The sequence below is a fragment of the Puma concolor genome, chromosome D4 (assembly GCF_028749965.1).
Source record: "Puma concolor isolate L17-30 chromosome D4, mPumCon1.1.hap2, whole genome shotgun sequence".
In the NCBI taxonomy this organism is placed as follows: Eukaryota; Metazoa; Chordata; class Mammalia; order Carnivora; family Felidae; genus Puma; species Puma concolor.
In genome coordinates this window covers 34,309,563-34,323,599 of record NC_141679.1, presented here as the reverse complement: position 1 = coordinate 34,323,599, position 14,037 = coordinate 34,309,563, and the positions used below count along the sequence as shown (strand labels likewise).

Sequence of the window (14,037 nt, the reverse complement as noted above, 5' to 3'; positions counted from 1 at the left end):
ATATAGACAGTGTTAATAACAGATAAGACACACATGTGACTAAATTTCTAGTTAAACATGTTTCTAACACCCCCCACACACACCTCTTTTTTTTTTATTCTTTTTGGAAAAAAAAATTTCCTGCTGCTGTGGTCTGTACACTGGCTGGATCTTCCTGGTATCCTCCTCTGTGGCTGGGTATGTGGCTTTCTTTGTATAGGACGGACAGTCCCGAACAGTGAGGCAGTTCCAGTTCACTGACTGGCCAGAGCAAGGAGTGCCAAAGTCTGGAGAAGGATTTATTGACTTCATTGGCCAAGTACATAAAACAAAAGAGCAGTTTGGCCAAGATGGGCCCATTTCAGTCCATTGCAGGTGAGTTAACCATCAAGAATGATGAGTTTCCATTTGTGATGAATGTGATAGTAACTTTGAAAATGTGCATTGCTTTCTATTCATTGTCAGTACAAGCTTATTGTAGTGAATCAGTATAATTGATATTTTATTCTCAGACATATATTATAAAATCTAAAGCAAGTCTCATTTCTCTCTTTTCAAAAATAAATGAAAATAACAAGAGGTAAGATTTTTATCCCCAAATTTTACATCTTTTAACAAAGACCAAACTGCATTTTTTCCCTTACCTAGTTTACCTTAGCAGGAATTGTTGTCATATCCCCTCATGATAATTTGTTCAGTTAATTATTTCTTACTTATTCTACTTCCATAGCATTACACTGATAACTATTCTTCTCTATCTCCTGTGTTTGTCTTTTTAGGAAACCCATAAATAGTTATCAAGCCTTAATGATAATACTAATTCTTGCCAGTCAGTAAATGATTAGAATGGTACCTCAGTTAAAATTGCAATTTGCTTGAAAATTGTTGCTATATCAGAAAATGAAGCACCTTCAAGTTAATTATTTTCAATAGTTTCCACAGCATTTTATAATTCAAGTCATTGAAGTTAATAGAAATAGCAAGTAAACGGTTCAGAAAGGACACTCACCATAAATTTAGTGCTTTTGGAAGTTGTTATGGAGAAACCCTCCAACAAAAGGAATTCACCTAATTTTATTTAAACTAACATATTTTCAGATTCTATCAATTTGAAGTCTCAATTTCTAATCCCTTTATGGTCAAAATCTTAAGGGAATTTACTTTAAAAATTTATTTTGCTTGAAAAAATGAAAGGGAAGGGAAGGGGGAACAGACAGGAAAAGGAAGGGGGAAAGGAAGGGTAAAAAACGGAAAATAAAAGAAAGACATAGATGCCAAACTATGATTTTTAGTGATATGGAAGACAAGATCTCAAAATAGGAGAAATATTCAATTTAAGCTTTAAGATACCTGAGTTCTAGCCTCACTTCTGTCATCACTTAGCTCTGTGACTGTAGGGCGATTTCTCTTGATGTCAATTTTCTCAGCTCATCTCTGAGATTCTTTCTAGCACATCATGTTCCCCAGACATGGTATATTCTATGAGTAGTGGATCTTATTTATTCACATTAGCTTTGTGTTCAGTTATCCAAAATCCTTTGTTCTAGACAACCAAAGAGCATGTAGGGAATAACATATACACTCCAATATTCAGACACAATGGATGGTATAGATTGGACTTAAATTACCTGAGCATTCCCCTTAACTTTCTACATAAGTTGCCCAAATGCTAATTCAAACTTTTCTAGTATAAACTATAAAAAAGGATATATTTAATACATATTTTTAACTTTAGACATTGCCATAAAGTTAAGTGTATAAATGTGTTTACTTCTCATTGCTTTTACCATCACAAAATGATTTAAATACTTCTTTAGTATAAGGAGTTTACCTATGACCTGTTTATACACACACACACACACACACACACACACACACACACACATGTATATATATACACACACATACATGTGTGTGTGTGTATATATATATATATATATATATATATGACTTCTAGATATTTTACCTTATCTGGGAATATCCTTAAAATACTATTCACCTCATTTACAAGTTATTAAACTAGCATTCTGAAGTCAATAAATTCAGAAATTGTAAGGCCACTGTCTGTTATTTTCTTGAAAGCACCTAGTAGAAATCCAGAAATCCTATATTTTGATACATTTGAGCAATCAAATCAAGGTTAAATAGACCCTGGAATACCTGGACCATTCAGGGAGAAAAAAAAAAGATCATAAATCACAGCCTCTCAGGAGTAAGAGAGACTTTCAAGGTTGAAAGGGACCTTCAAGGTCATCTACTCTCTTAACAGAGAACCTTGACTACTCCTGGACATCTTCAGCCACTTAGTAAAGACTGCCCATGGATTTTAAAGCTGCACTTAACATTTCTGTTTGGGATCTTTAGAAAACCCAGTTTATAAAGGGACCCACTATTTATATATGCCTGTCAGCTACATCCCCAAGTAAATGAATCCATCCATTTTCTACAGCCTGTACCCAAGCGTTACACATGCCGTTTAATTAGGATCCAAAAATGTAGGGATTTTTCAGATTATTCACTCTTCTCCTCATTACCTAAACCTCCAGATGCTTTCCTACTTTTTAAGAGCACAAAAGCTACGAATTAATTTTCTTCTCTAGCTGCAGTGAACATTCTGGAATTATCTTAAAACAATAAAGAAAACAAAGTCAAAACATTGTTAATGTGGTAGAAAGAATCCTGGTGTTTTAGCTCCTGAACATCTAAAACTAGTTGATAAACATATAGCTCATTTTTTTTAAGGTAAGACCCCTTTGAGAATCTGTTAAAGTCCTAATTTTCAGCAGAGAAAACAGATATATATACATTTACACAATATGTACATATAAGACATTCACCAACCCTTCTAAAGAATAAATAAGAATCCTGTATCAAAAAATCAGATAACAGATCTGTTTTCTCAAATCAAAACTAATGTCTAAATTTGAAGAGTCTATAAGCCTTCTTATTTATTGACATGTCTAAATAATGAAACATCCTGCATAGATTGTAAGTGACTACAAGAAATAAATAAAATTGAAGTCTACCTTACCTTATCAAAATTATTTCACACTTTAAAAATATTAAGCAGGCAAGGTTTACAATTTCAGGATCTGCATGAAGAGTATTAACCTATATTTGACTTACCATTCCCTGCATCTATTTATTTCCCATATTTATGTTTCCTGCATCTTACCAAATCCCAGTGGAAAAGTCATTGTGTTAGTAGGACTTAATTACCCTACATTCATTCTCACATTTTACCATGACACATTTTCCTAAGAGTAGTCATTTTTTAATGCAACCCCACATTTTCCTGAACATTGCAACATTGCTGTGGAAGAACCTGATGTCATATGGAAACAGGTGCACATATGTCTGCTTCCAAGCAAACGTGGTGAAGACTATGAGTGTCGCATCCAGTAACGCTGTCTTTGTCATTATGACAGTGCGGGCGTCGGAAGAACTGGAGTCTTCATAACACTAAGCATTGTTTTGGAAAGAATGAGATATGAAGGAGTTGTAGATATCTTCCAGACTGTCAAAATGTTAAGAACACAACGACCAGCTATGGTACAGACAGAGGTGAGAAAAATCTCCATGAGTTTGTCACATCTCAAGAACCAAGTAATAGGTTTTATTAGCCAGGACCTCATAGAATCCAGAGACTCTTGCCACCAGAACAAGATACAGGAAAATATTGTAGGAAAAATCCAGTTGTTTAGTACTTTTGAACCTCATTCTTTCCCCTCTGTGTATGCCATTTTATATATTTGGATCCTGGAAAGGCCCTAGAGACATTAATACCCCATATTCTCTCCTAATAACTGATAATGAAATTCTTATTTTTTTTAAGAATAATATGAGTTTGTGATATAGCCAGTCTGGCATATTGACTGTTCATTTCTAATGAGTGAGTGTTTCTGCTCCTCAAAAGGCCGCCAAATTATACAATTTATATGTATTCCTAAATTCATTACCCGCAATATCTTCCAAATTGTGATTTCAAAATAGTACAAGCATTTGGCTTGCACTGCCCAAAGCATGATGTCGGCCTGACAAACTTAATGGGTGCTGGGGGTAGCAGAGGGAAATTGGACGTTTAAAAACCCTTTAACATTTAGCCAAGCAGCTTACTGTGACAACATAGGGAAGCAAATTCCATTTATTTTGCATTACCATTTTTATTATAAAAAAATGCACATTTAAGCAAAATAGAAACTATCTACTTTCAGCCCCATTGGCTGCTGAAAATAACTTTCTTTTATGGCAAAAATTCTACTTTTTCTCTCTCCAACAATGCCCCAACTTATTCCAATATGACAATGTTCTTTCCTGTCTGAAAAAGGACATGTTTCAAGTTACTTTATTTTAATGTAGGCCGTTCTAGAACAGATAACCAGCAATCACACTCAATTAGGCCAAATGACACGGGTGTTTTTTGATATAGGCAGCCAGTCTTGATGCCATTTTCAGGGGATGAAAAGCTTGAAACTCCAGAGCCCTCTGTAAATGGCTTTATGTATCTACTATTCCTCACCCTTACTTAAATAATAACATCAGAAATGATGGTGGGTAATTCTGATTGCAGGTACTAAGGTCTACTATCTGATACAATTTTTTTAATTCAAATTATTTTTTCAATAGCCCAGAAGATAAATGAATCCAGGTTTTCCTCAGGACAATGTGTGTCTCTGAATTAGCCTGTCTTTAATATGCAAACTGAGAATAAGTTATCACAAATAAGCAGATAGTTGTAAAAAACAGCAGTGATATGTTCACATGTTCGGTATTGGTAATTGTTTGGTACTGCTTGGAGAAATGCTCACACTGTCTGGAAGATAATATTCACTCTAGCCATTACAACTTAGGAATAAGGAGACTATTTTAGTCAAACTGATTGGTGAAGTGAACAGACACCCCATGAGGCTGATCATTCTTTGCTCACTAAAACGGATCAATCATTGGATTGAATTAATTGATGAGAGTAGTGATTTTGCCCCCATCTAGTTGTAACTGGTTTTGGAATTTGATTTTCATCTTTCTATTAAAATGTACTCACAGCCACTTGTCCTGTTTCTTCCCATGCTTGGTCTCCTGCAGGACCAGTACCAGTTCTGCTACCGAGCCGCACTGGAGTACCTGGGCAGCTTTGATCACTATGCAACGTAGAAACCCCTGACCCACTTTGGGTTCTTACTGCAGGCCCTTCAGTATCCACGGAGTCTCTTCTGAGCCATACAGGGCACTCGAGAAGTCCTTCTTAACTTCTAGCTAACTACCACTTAGTGGGACTATTACAAACAAAACAAAATAAAAACAAACTCTTTTGGGTGGACCAAGAATTCACAGTTTAATAATCTAACCTGAAAAATAATAAAGAGAATCCTGACTGATGAGGCATCTGAAGGATTTTATTTACAGATACCTTAAGGATTCAAAATAAAGTGAAGAAGAAATCACAGCAAAGAACCACCATCTTGTCCAGGATTGCTTGTTAGGTGTGAGGAGAAATTGCCAGAGTCCTACAGTTCAGTGCAAGATGTTTGCTGGTGTGGCTTCTCATAGGATAAAATGGACTCTGCTGCGACATCGCCCCTTCCCACCATACTGCTCATAATAACATTTCAGGGGGAATGGGGGGAAATGTTTAAAAAGAAAGTCTTTGATTTAGTTTTTTAGTATTGTAAAGATACTGCTGACCTGTGCTTCATTTTTAACTGTGTAAACTTTTTTTTAACAAAATGTATCATTCGATAAAGTGAATTTTAAAAAAAGATACATAACTCTTCATTTTTTATTTCCAAATTGTAGGTTTTTTTTAAGCTGTAGAACTGTTATCTGTAATATCTTGCTGTAGAAATATCAAATAATTTGAACATTTGCACATTTTTGTGCAATATTCTTAATCTACAGTATTGGTCTTGTCAGATTACTTTTACACTTCTGTTCAGTTTTGGTTGGTGAGAAAGTACCCATTCTCTTCAAACAGTAAAAGAGAACTTCATTTTGTTTTGTTTTGTTTTTGGAATCAACAGGGAGGCGCAAAGTATAAAGTTGCTGCTAACATATATACATATATATCCATATTTTACAGGGGTGTCTATGTATATATAGACAGTGTGTCCACACAAAAAGATAGATATAGCTATCATTCAGTTCTTCCATGATTTTGTTTTGTTTTTTGTTTTGTTTTTGTTTTTGTTTTTTGGGTCTTTTTTTAGGTAGAAAAGGTATTATAAACATCTTTTTCAATTTGTTATTAATTTTATGACATATGGGTATTTCTTAATATCATAAACTTTTAATTTTAAGGGAAATGAGGAATGCACATCAGTGATTGTCAAACCTCACCCCCTAATTTCCTACCCAGTCTCCCCCCACCCACCTACTCATATTCAGATATCCTTTGTTAGCCAGGCTTCCAACAAAGTTCAATATTTCTAACACTCTAGTGCAATAAAAAAATTATTAACTATCTAAGAGGTGTGCATGTGGGAAAGGTCAGTGCATATCCCTTTAGGAGGGGAGAATGTTGTAATATATCAGCTATCAAGTTGTTTAAAAACAATGTATTCAATCGTATATTGTCTATAGTATGTGCTATGAAACTTGCATTTATGATATGTAACAGGGGCAAAGCCAAACTCATGTTACTCTATTCAGTCAGAAACATTTTGTGGCATACAGCACTCCTGGCAAGTGCTGTACTTTTCCTTTTGGTTTTAGTTATGCATTTAGAGTGCCTTATAATTGATGCCTATTTTAATAGCATTTCTTTTTAGCTTTTGGTTATTTTCATTAGTTGTTCATATATGTTACTCTTCCAATTAAAGCATTATCTGTTTACCACATGTACAAAAACTCTTTGAATAATATGCATTCCTAGTTTTCAACTAAGTCGGGGATGTTAGTGATTGTACCAGCCCAAAGCACTTGGATAATCAGGGCCCTTCCTTTCATGATTGCCAACATCAGGAAAAGCTACTTGTTTTATTTAGAATCCTTTTCAAATCTATTCTGTAACATTCAGTAACTACACCAAACTTATTTTAGTGATAAATATCATTGTCAACTTTGGAATATACTCACTAGTCCATTAGGATTTTTCTAAAAGGGGAAATTGAGCAACTGTTTATTTCCCAATATAATTCCAAATTTTCCAACAAAATTGCTATAGGAAGCCATGGATAATGGCATGAGTTTGCCATATCTTATATGATTTTAAAGAACCCTCAAAATATCCAAGGAACTCCTAAAGAGTTTTGGTATAGATAGAATATTTTGGTTTAATTTTAACTTCATTGTTGTTCAGCATACAAAGATTTTTGTTTTCCACATTTTACCATTACTAGTAGAATGAAATCCAAGAGACCAAACACTTGCAAGCATCTTATTTGAGCACTTTTGTATAAAAAAGAAAAAAAAAAAAGAAAAAAAAAGAAAAAAATAAATAATACTAAAAAAAAAAAAAAGTATCTAGAAGGCTACCTCAGAATGAGACTCTCTAACCTACATCAGAACCAGAGAAGAATGTGCACTATATGGATCTGTTGTTTTCTTTTACTTTGTATCTTTTGGAAATTTATCCAAGTGCCAGATTACTGAGTGCTGTGATTTTCATTTAGTGAAACAAAGGGGGTCAGACAGACTTGCAGATATGCCATGTTAGACATGTAGAATATGATGGTGTCTAACGCACAAAGACAACTGGCCAGTGAGCAGTTTCTTTCCCTGAAGTAAAAACTGTCCATTTGGCAAAGAGAAAGAGGAGAATAATCACAAGAAGAAAATCAATGGGATGCATACCATACAAACGAGGCAGAGACTAGGTATCTTACTGTTTAGGCGCTGTTCAGAGAACTAACTCCCTTACTGTCATTGATGTGCATTCCACTCTGTGCAACCATTCTAGTTTGATTTTCCCAGGTAAACATCTTTATCTACCATAACCATAAACTTTCAAGTTTCCAATTATTTTCATCATCATAACCAGTACGGTGCTATTATTTACCTATGTACGTGTAGTTATGTATAATTTTGTAATTAGTTACAATGGTAAAAAAAATCAAAATATATAAAAAGTGATTTGTACAGAACTTTATTTTAGCTCTTTTTTAAAAATGATTTGCATGGTTAGACAACGGCGAGGACAGCCAGGGGAGGGAAGGGCCTCTAGGGAACTTTGCACTTTCTATACCTTTGTACTATGCACTGCCCTATTGATTCTACACCCAATAATGTTATTACTTGAACCCATCTGTAAGAAACTGCTTCAGAAATTCATTTGTGTGTATGTAAATAACACAACATCGATGCAGGAAGGGAAAAAATTCTTCAGTAACGTAGAGATTTTTTTCTTTCCTGTTTATTTTTGGGTTTGCCTTGTTTTAGTCCCTCCTTTTTATTTTTAATTCCCTTTTCTTTTTCCTTTATGGGTTTTGATTTCCTTCGGGTTTATGGGTGCCCTGATACTCCAGCAGTGATCAGAAGGCTACAGATCCATCCTATCCATCTGTATGTGGCTTTGCCATTCAAGCTTGGAGTGTCTTTACAAAGATAAAAACAGTTGTGTTCTTTGCTCTCGTTTTGGATGCATAGACTGAAAAATTAAAAAAAAAATAACTTGTAAAATGGCTTGTTAAAAAATACAATTACCTCTAATTAGTAGTACGCGTAAATGTTTTACAGAATGAAAGGCGTGCTTTTTATTTTCTTACTTCGTTACATTGGTGGCGAAAGAAGTCTGTATGAAAATCAGTTCTTTGCTGACACAAGTTCCATTTGTTACAAATGAATTCTAATAAAAATGTCAGTGTTATGCAGCCCTTGGCCTTTGCTTTTGTCCACTCAAGTGCTTTGGTTTTCAACTGAGTATATATATATCCCCTTTTCTCCTCTGGCTATCTGGTAAGTTCATTTGTACTAATAGTAATTCGGCTTACCAAGAGGCTGCTACCTACAGGTGCCTGCCTTGAGGTGAACACCTTTCACTGGTGAGCAAAGTGAGGCTTAGAAAAATAGTTTACTCAAGTTCATACAGGAAGAAGGAGGCCCTTTGTATCATTCAAAATAGAGCTCATGGGCAATCTTTAACTCTGTAGATGACCACTCTGTAAATTTAAGGATTTCAGCATATATTATCATCTTGAAACAACAGATATCTCTCACACATATAAAAGTAGCCCCATAATGTTAACTTCTTAAGCTTTTTGGAAAACTTCTTAATCTTCTTAACTTTTTAAGAAAATGGTTGGCCTGAATTGTTTTTTCAGTTATTCAATATTAAGGGTCAGAACTATTCTAGGCGTTGAGATGCATATGGATATATAAGATGCTGCTGCTTGTGCAGAGACTACAGCCTAGGAAAGAAAGCTGGCATTAAAAAAATAATAAAAATACACTCTAACAAATGTTTTGAAGGAAAGTAGAGGATTCTTGAAGTTAGGACTTTGAATTGTTAGGGACAGGAAGTCTGATTCACCTTGGCTTACAAGGAAAGGAAAGCGTTGACACATGTACTAAAAGATTAGGAGTGCGCTCATAGGTAAAGAGTAGGAATACATTCCTAATCATTAGGCACAGTTGCATTTGGGGCTCAGGTGATGTCTCCCAGCCTGTTTTTGACTTTCTTACTGTCAGTTTTAAGCAAACTTTGTGTACCTGAAAGATTCACCACAGGCGAGTAAGTGGAAAAATTTACTTTCCCAGTAACACATATAGAGGTTTTTGAATGGAATGGAGGCTTCTTGTCCCTCAGTGATGTGATTTGGGTTCAGTGATCATCTCAAGATGCAGTTATGGATAGAAGAGAATGTGCTCATTGAGTTGTCAAAGGAGGGTTTAAGGTGGCTGTCACCTTGCTACATGCAAATGAATATGGTAGGCCGACGGACTGCAAGTCAACCTGATGAGATAAGGTAAGGCAAAGCACAGGTATTTTTGGTATTATTAAAACTACTTGGTTGCCATGGAAATAGGGAATAAATCAATTATCCATATATTATTTTGAAAATTCTGATAGTGAATAGACAACTAGAGGCTTTTTTTCTCCTTCATTTTTTCTCTCCACCTAATTGGCTTTTAATTTGCAAGTTTGATTACTCTTTGTGTAAGCACACAATCCTTGACCAGAAAACAAGACAAAAAGTTCAAGGTGAATCATATTTGTAATTTTAATCACTGTGATGCCTTATTTTAATCAGATGTCTGAATGGAATGCCAAAGAAGACAAAATAGCTAATTTCACATGTAAACACACATGGAGATATTATTAGTTAATAATAATTTACTAAAAAAAAAAACATGGAGACAAATGAAAATGAACACATAATATCCAAAATCTTTGGGATGCAGCAAAAGCAGCTCTAACAGGGAAGTTTATGGCAATACAGGACTACCTCAAGAAGGTAGAAAAATCTGAAACAACTTAGACACAAAGGATGTAGAAAGAATAACAAACAAAGCCCAAAGGCAGTAGAAGGAAGGAAATAAAGAGCAGAAATAAGGGGCGCCTGGGTGGCGCAGTCGGTTAAGCGTCCGACTTCAGCCAGGTCACGATCTCGCGGTCCGTGAGTTCGAGCCCCGCGTCGGGCTCTGGGCTGATGGCTCAGAGCCTGGAGCCTGTTTCCGATTCTGTGTCTCCCTCTCTCTCTGCCCCTGCCCCGTTCATGCTCTGTCTCTCTCTGTCCCAAAAATAAATAAACATTGAAAAAAAAATAATAAAAAAAAAAAAAGCAGAAATAAAAACTAGAGAGACAGAGACAGAAAGAGAACAGATCTTTGAAAAGATAAAATTGATAAATTGTTAGCCAGACTCATCAATATAAAAAGGAGAACTCAAAATCAGAAATGAAGGAAGAGAAATAATAACTGACACACAGAAATACCAAGAATTATGAGACTATTATGTAAAATTGCTTGATAAACTGGGCAAGCTAGAAGATATGAATGAATTCCTAAAAATATATGAGCTCCCAAAACTGAATCAGGAAGAAATAGAAACTTTGAACAGAACAATTATTAGAAATGAAATTGAATCAGTGATCCAAAAAAAAAAAAGAAAATTCCCACAAACAAAAGTCTAGGACTAGATGGCTTCACAGGTGAATTCTACCAAACATTTTAAGAATTAATACCTGCTTTTCTCAAACTATTCCAAAAGATAATAAGGAAAGCTTCCAAACCCATTATATGAGGCCAGCATTATCCCAATATCAAAACCAGATAAGTACACTATAAACAACAACGACAACAACACTATAGGCCAATATCTCTGATGAACATTGATGAAAAAATCCTTAACAAAATACTGGCAAACCGAACTCCTATACCACAAACGAATAGGGTTTATTCCACAGATGCAAGGGTGATTCAATATTTGCAAATTAATCAATGTGATAATCACATTAACAAGAGAAAGGATGAAAAACATATATTGTCTCATAGGTGGAGAAAAAAGCATTTGACAAAGTACAATATTCATTTATGATAAAAATCCTGAGCAAAGTAGATTTAGAGGGAACATACCTCAACATAACAAATGCTATACATGAAAAATCCACAGCTAACATCATAGTGGTAAAAAACTGAGAGCTTATCCCTTAAGATCAGGAACAAGAGAAGCATGTCCACTCTCACCACTTTCACTTAATATAGTATTGGAAGTCCTAGATGAAGCAATAAGACAAGAAAAAGAAAAGGTATCCATATTGGTAAAGAAGAAGTGAACCTGTTACTACCTATAGGTAACATGATTCTATATATACCAAATCCCCAAACTCCCCAAAAACCTAGAACTGAAAAATGAATTCAGTAAAGTCACAGGATACAAAATTAATATACAGAAATGTGTTGTATTTCTATACATTAAGTAGTATAAAGTAGTATAAATTGCATAAAGTAACAAAGTAGTATAAAGAGAAATTAAGAAAACGATCATTTACAATTATACCAAAAAGAATAAAATACCTAGAAATAAAATTAACCACGGAAGTGAAAGTCCAAACTCTGAAAACCATAAAACACTACTAAATTGAAGATGACACAAGAAAATGTAAAGATATTCCAAGCTCATGAATTGGAAGAACCAATATTGTTAAATGTCCAAATACCCAAAGCAATCTACGGATTTAGTGCAATCCCTATCAACACACAAATTGCATTTTAAAAGAACTAGAACAATTTGTATAGAATCACAAAAGACCCCATGTAGCCAAAGCAAAGCTGTTGGTATCACAATTCCAAATTTTAAGATATACTACAAAGCTATAATAAAAACAATATAGTACTGACACAAAAATAGACACATAGATGATTGGAACAGAATAGAGATCCCTGAAATAAACCCACACTTATGTGGTCACTTAACCTATGACAAAGAAGACAAGAATATACAATGAGGATAAAACAGTATCTTTAATAAATGGTTCTGGGAAAACTATACAGTTACATGGAAAGGAATGAAACTGGGCCATGATTTTTACACCATATACAAAAATAAACTCAAAATGGATTAAAAACCTAAATGTGAGACCTGACACCATAAAACTCCTAGAAGAACACATAGGCAGTAATTTCTTTGACATCATCCATAGAAACATTTTCTAGACATATCACCGCATGCAAGGGTAATAAAAGCAAAAGTAACTACTAAGACTATACCATAATAAAAGTCTTTTGCACAGCAAAGAAAACAGAATGAAAAGGTAACCTACTGAATGGGAGAAGATATTTGCAATTGATTATCTGATAAAAGGTTAATATCCAAAATATATAAAGAACTAAACACCAAAAAAAATAAATAAATAATAAATAAATAAAAATGGGCCAACGAACTTAATAGACCTTTTTCATTTTATTTTTTTAGACATTTTCCAAAGAAGACATAGAAATAGAGAACAAATACATGAAAATATGCTCAACATCATTCATCATCAGGGACATGCATATTGAAACCACAATGAGATATCATTTAACACCTGTCATAATAGAATCAAAAAGACAAGAAATATCAAGTATTAGTGAGGATGTGGAGAAAAAGGAACACTCATGCACTGTTGGTGGGAATGCAAATAGATACAGCCACTGTGGAAAACAGTATAGAGTTCCCTCAAAAAATTAAAAATAGAAATACCATATGATCTAATAATTCCACTACTGAGCTTTTACCCTAAGAAAACAAAAACACTAATTCAAAAAAATATATACGCACCCATATGTTTATTACAGCATTATTTATTAATAGCCAAGATATGGAAGTGTCCATCCAAGTGTCCATCCATAGATGAATGGATGTTTGTGTGTGTGTGTGTGTGTGTGTGTGAGAGACAGAGAGAGAGAAAGAGAGAGAGAGTGACTGTGATGGGATACTACTCAGCCAAAGAAAAGAATGAGATCTTGCCATTTGCAACAACATCGATGGGCCTAGAAGGTATAATTCTAAGTGAAATAAGTCAGTCAAAAATAAATACATGATTTCACTCTGTGGCATTTAAGAAAAAAATGAACAAAGAAAAAAAGAGACAAAAAGACTCAAATACCAAGAACAAACTGTTGCCAGAGGGAAGGTAGGTGGGGAGAATGAGTGATATAGAAAAAGTAGATTATGAGGTACAAACTTTCACTTACAGAATAAACAAATCATGAAGATGAAAAGTAGGGAATATGGAATATAGTCAAGGTGACTGTAACAAAATTGTTTTGTGACAGATGGTGACTACACTTAATGCAATGAGCACTGATAGAATTATTGAATCATGTTGTATACTTGAAACTAATATAACATTGTATGTTAATCATACTTCAGTTCAAAAAAACTAAGAACTAAACACTAAAAAAAAATGAAATGCTCTATTAACAAATGGCCAAAAGGATCTGAATAGTCATCTCACCCAAGAAGATATACAGATGGCAAACAAACCTGTGAAAATATGGTCAATGTTATTTGTTATTATGAATTGTAAATACCAGTGCATACCTCTTAGAATGGCAAAACTTCAAAACACTAAAAACACCAAATGCTAGTGAGGAAGTGGAGAAACATGAACACTCATTCATTGCTTATGAGAATGCAAAGAA

General features: G+C 34.4%; 1 protein-coding gene across 34 annotated transcripts in view; it reads left to right on the top strand.

Annotated features, from left to right (window-relative positions):
- Positions 1-8,783, top strand: part of PTPRD (protein tyrosine phosphatase receptor type D) — a 2,237,777-nt gene extending 2,228,994 nt beyond the window's left edge. For all 34 annotated transcript variants that reach the window (XM_086685253.1, XM_086685255.1, XM_086685268.1 and 31 more), the window contains 3 exons: positions 200-354; positions 3,408-3,543; positions 5,062-8,783. In XM_086685253.1, coding sequence (XP_086541379.1) covers positions 200-354; positions 3,408-3,543; positions 5,062-5,130 — 360 coding nt within the window. In that variant the 3' untranslated portion in view covers positions 5,131-8,783. The remainder of the gene's footprint in view (positions 1-199; positions 355-3,407; positions 3,544-5,061) is intronic.
- The last annotated feature ends 5,254 nt before the right edge of the window (positions 8,784-14,037 follow it).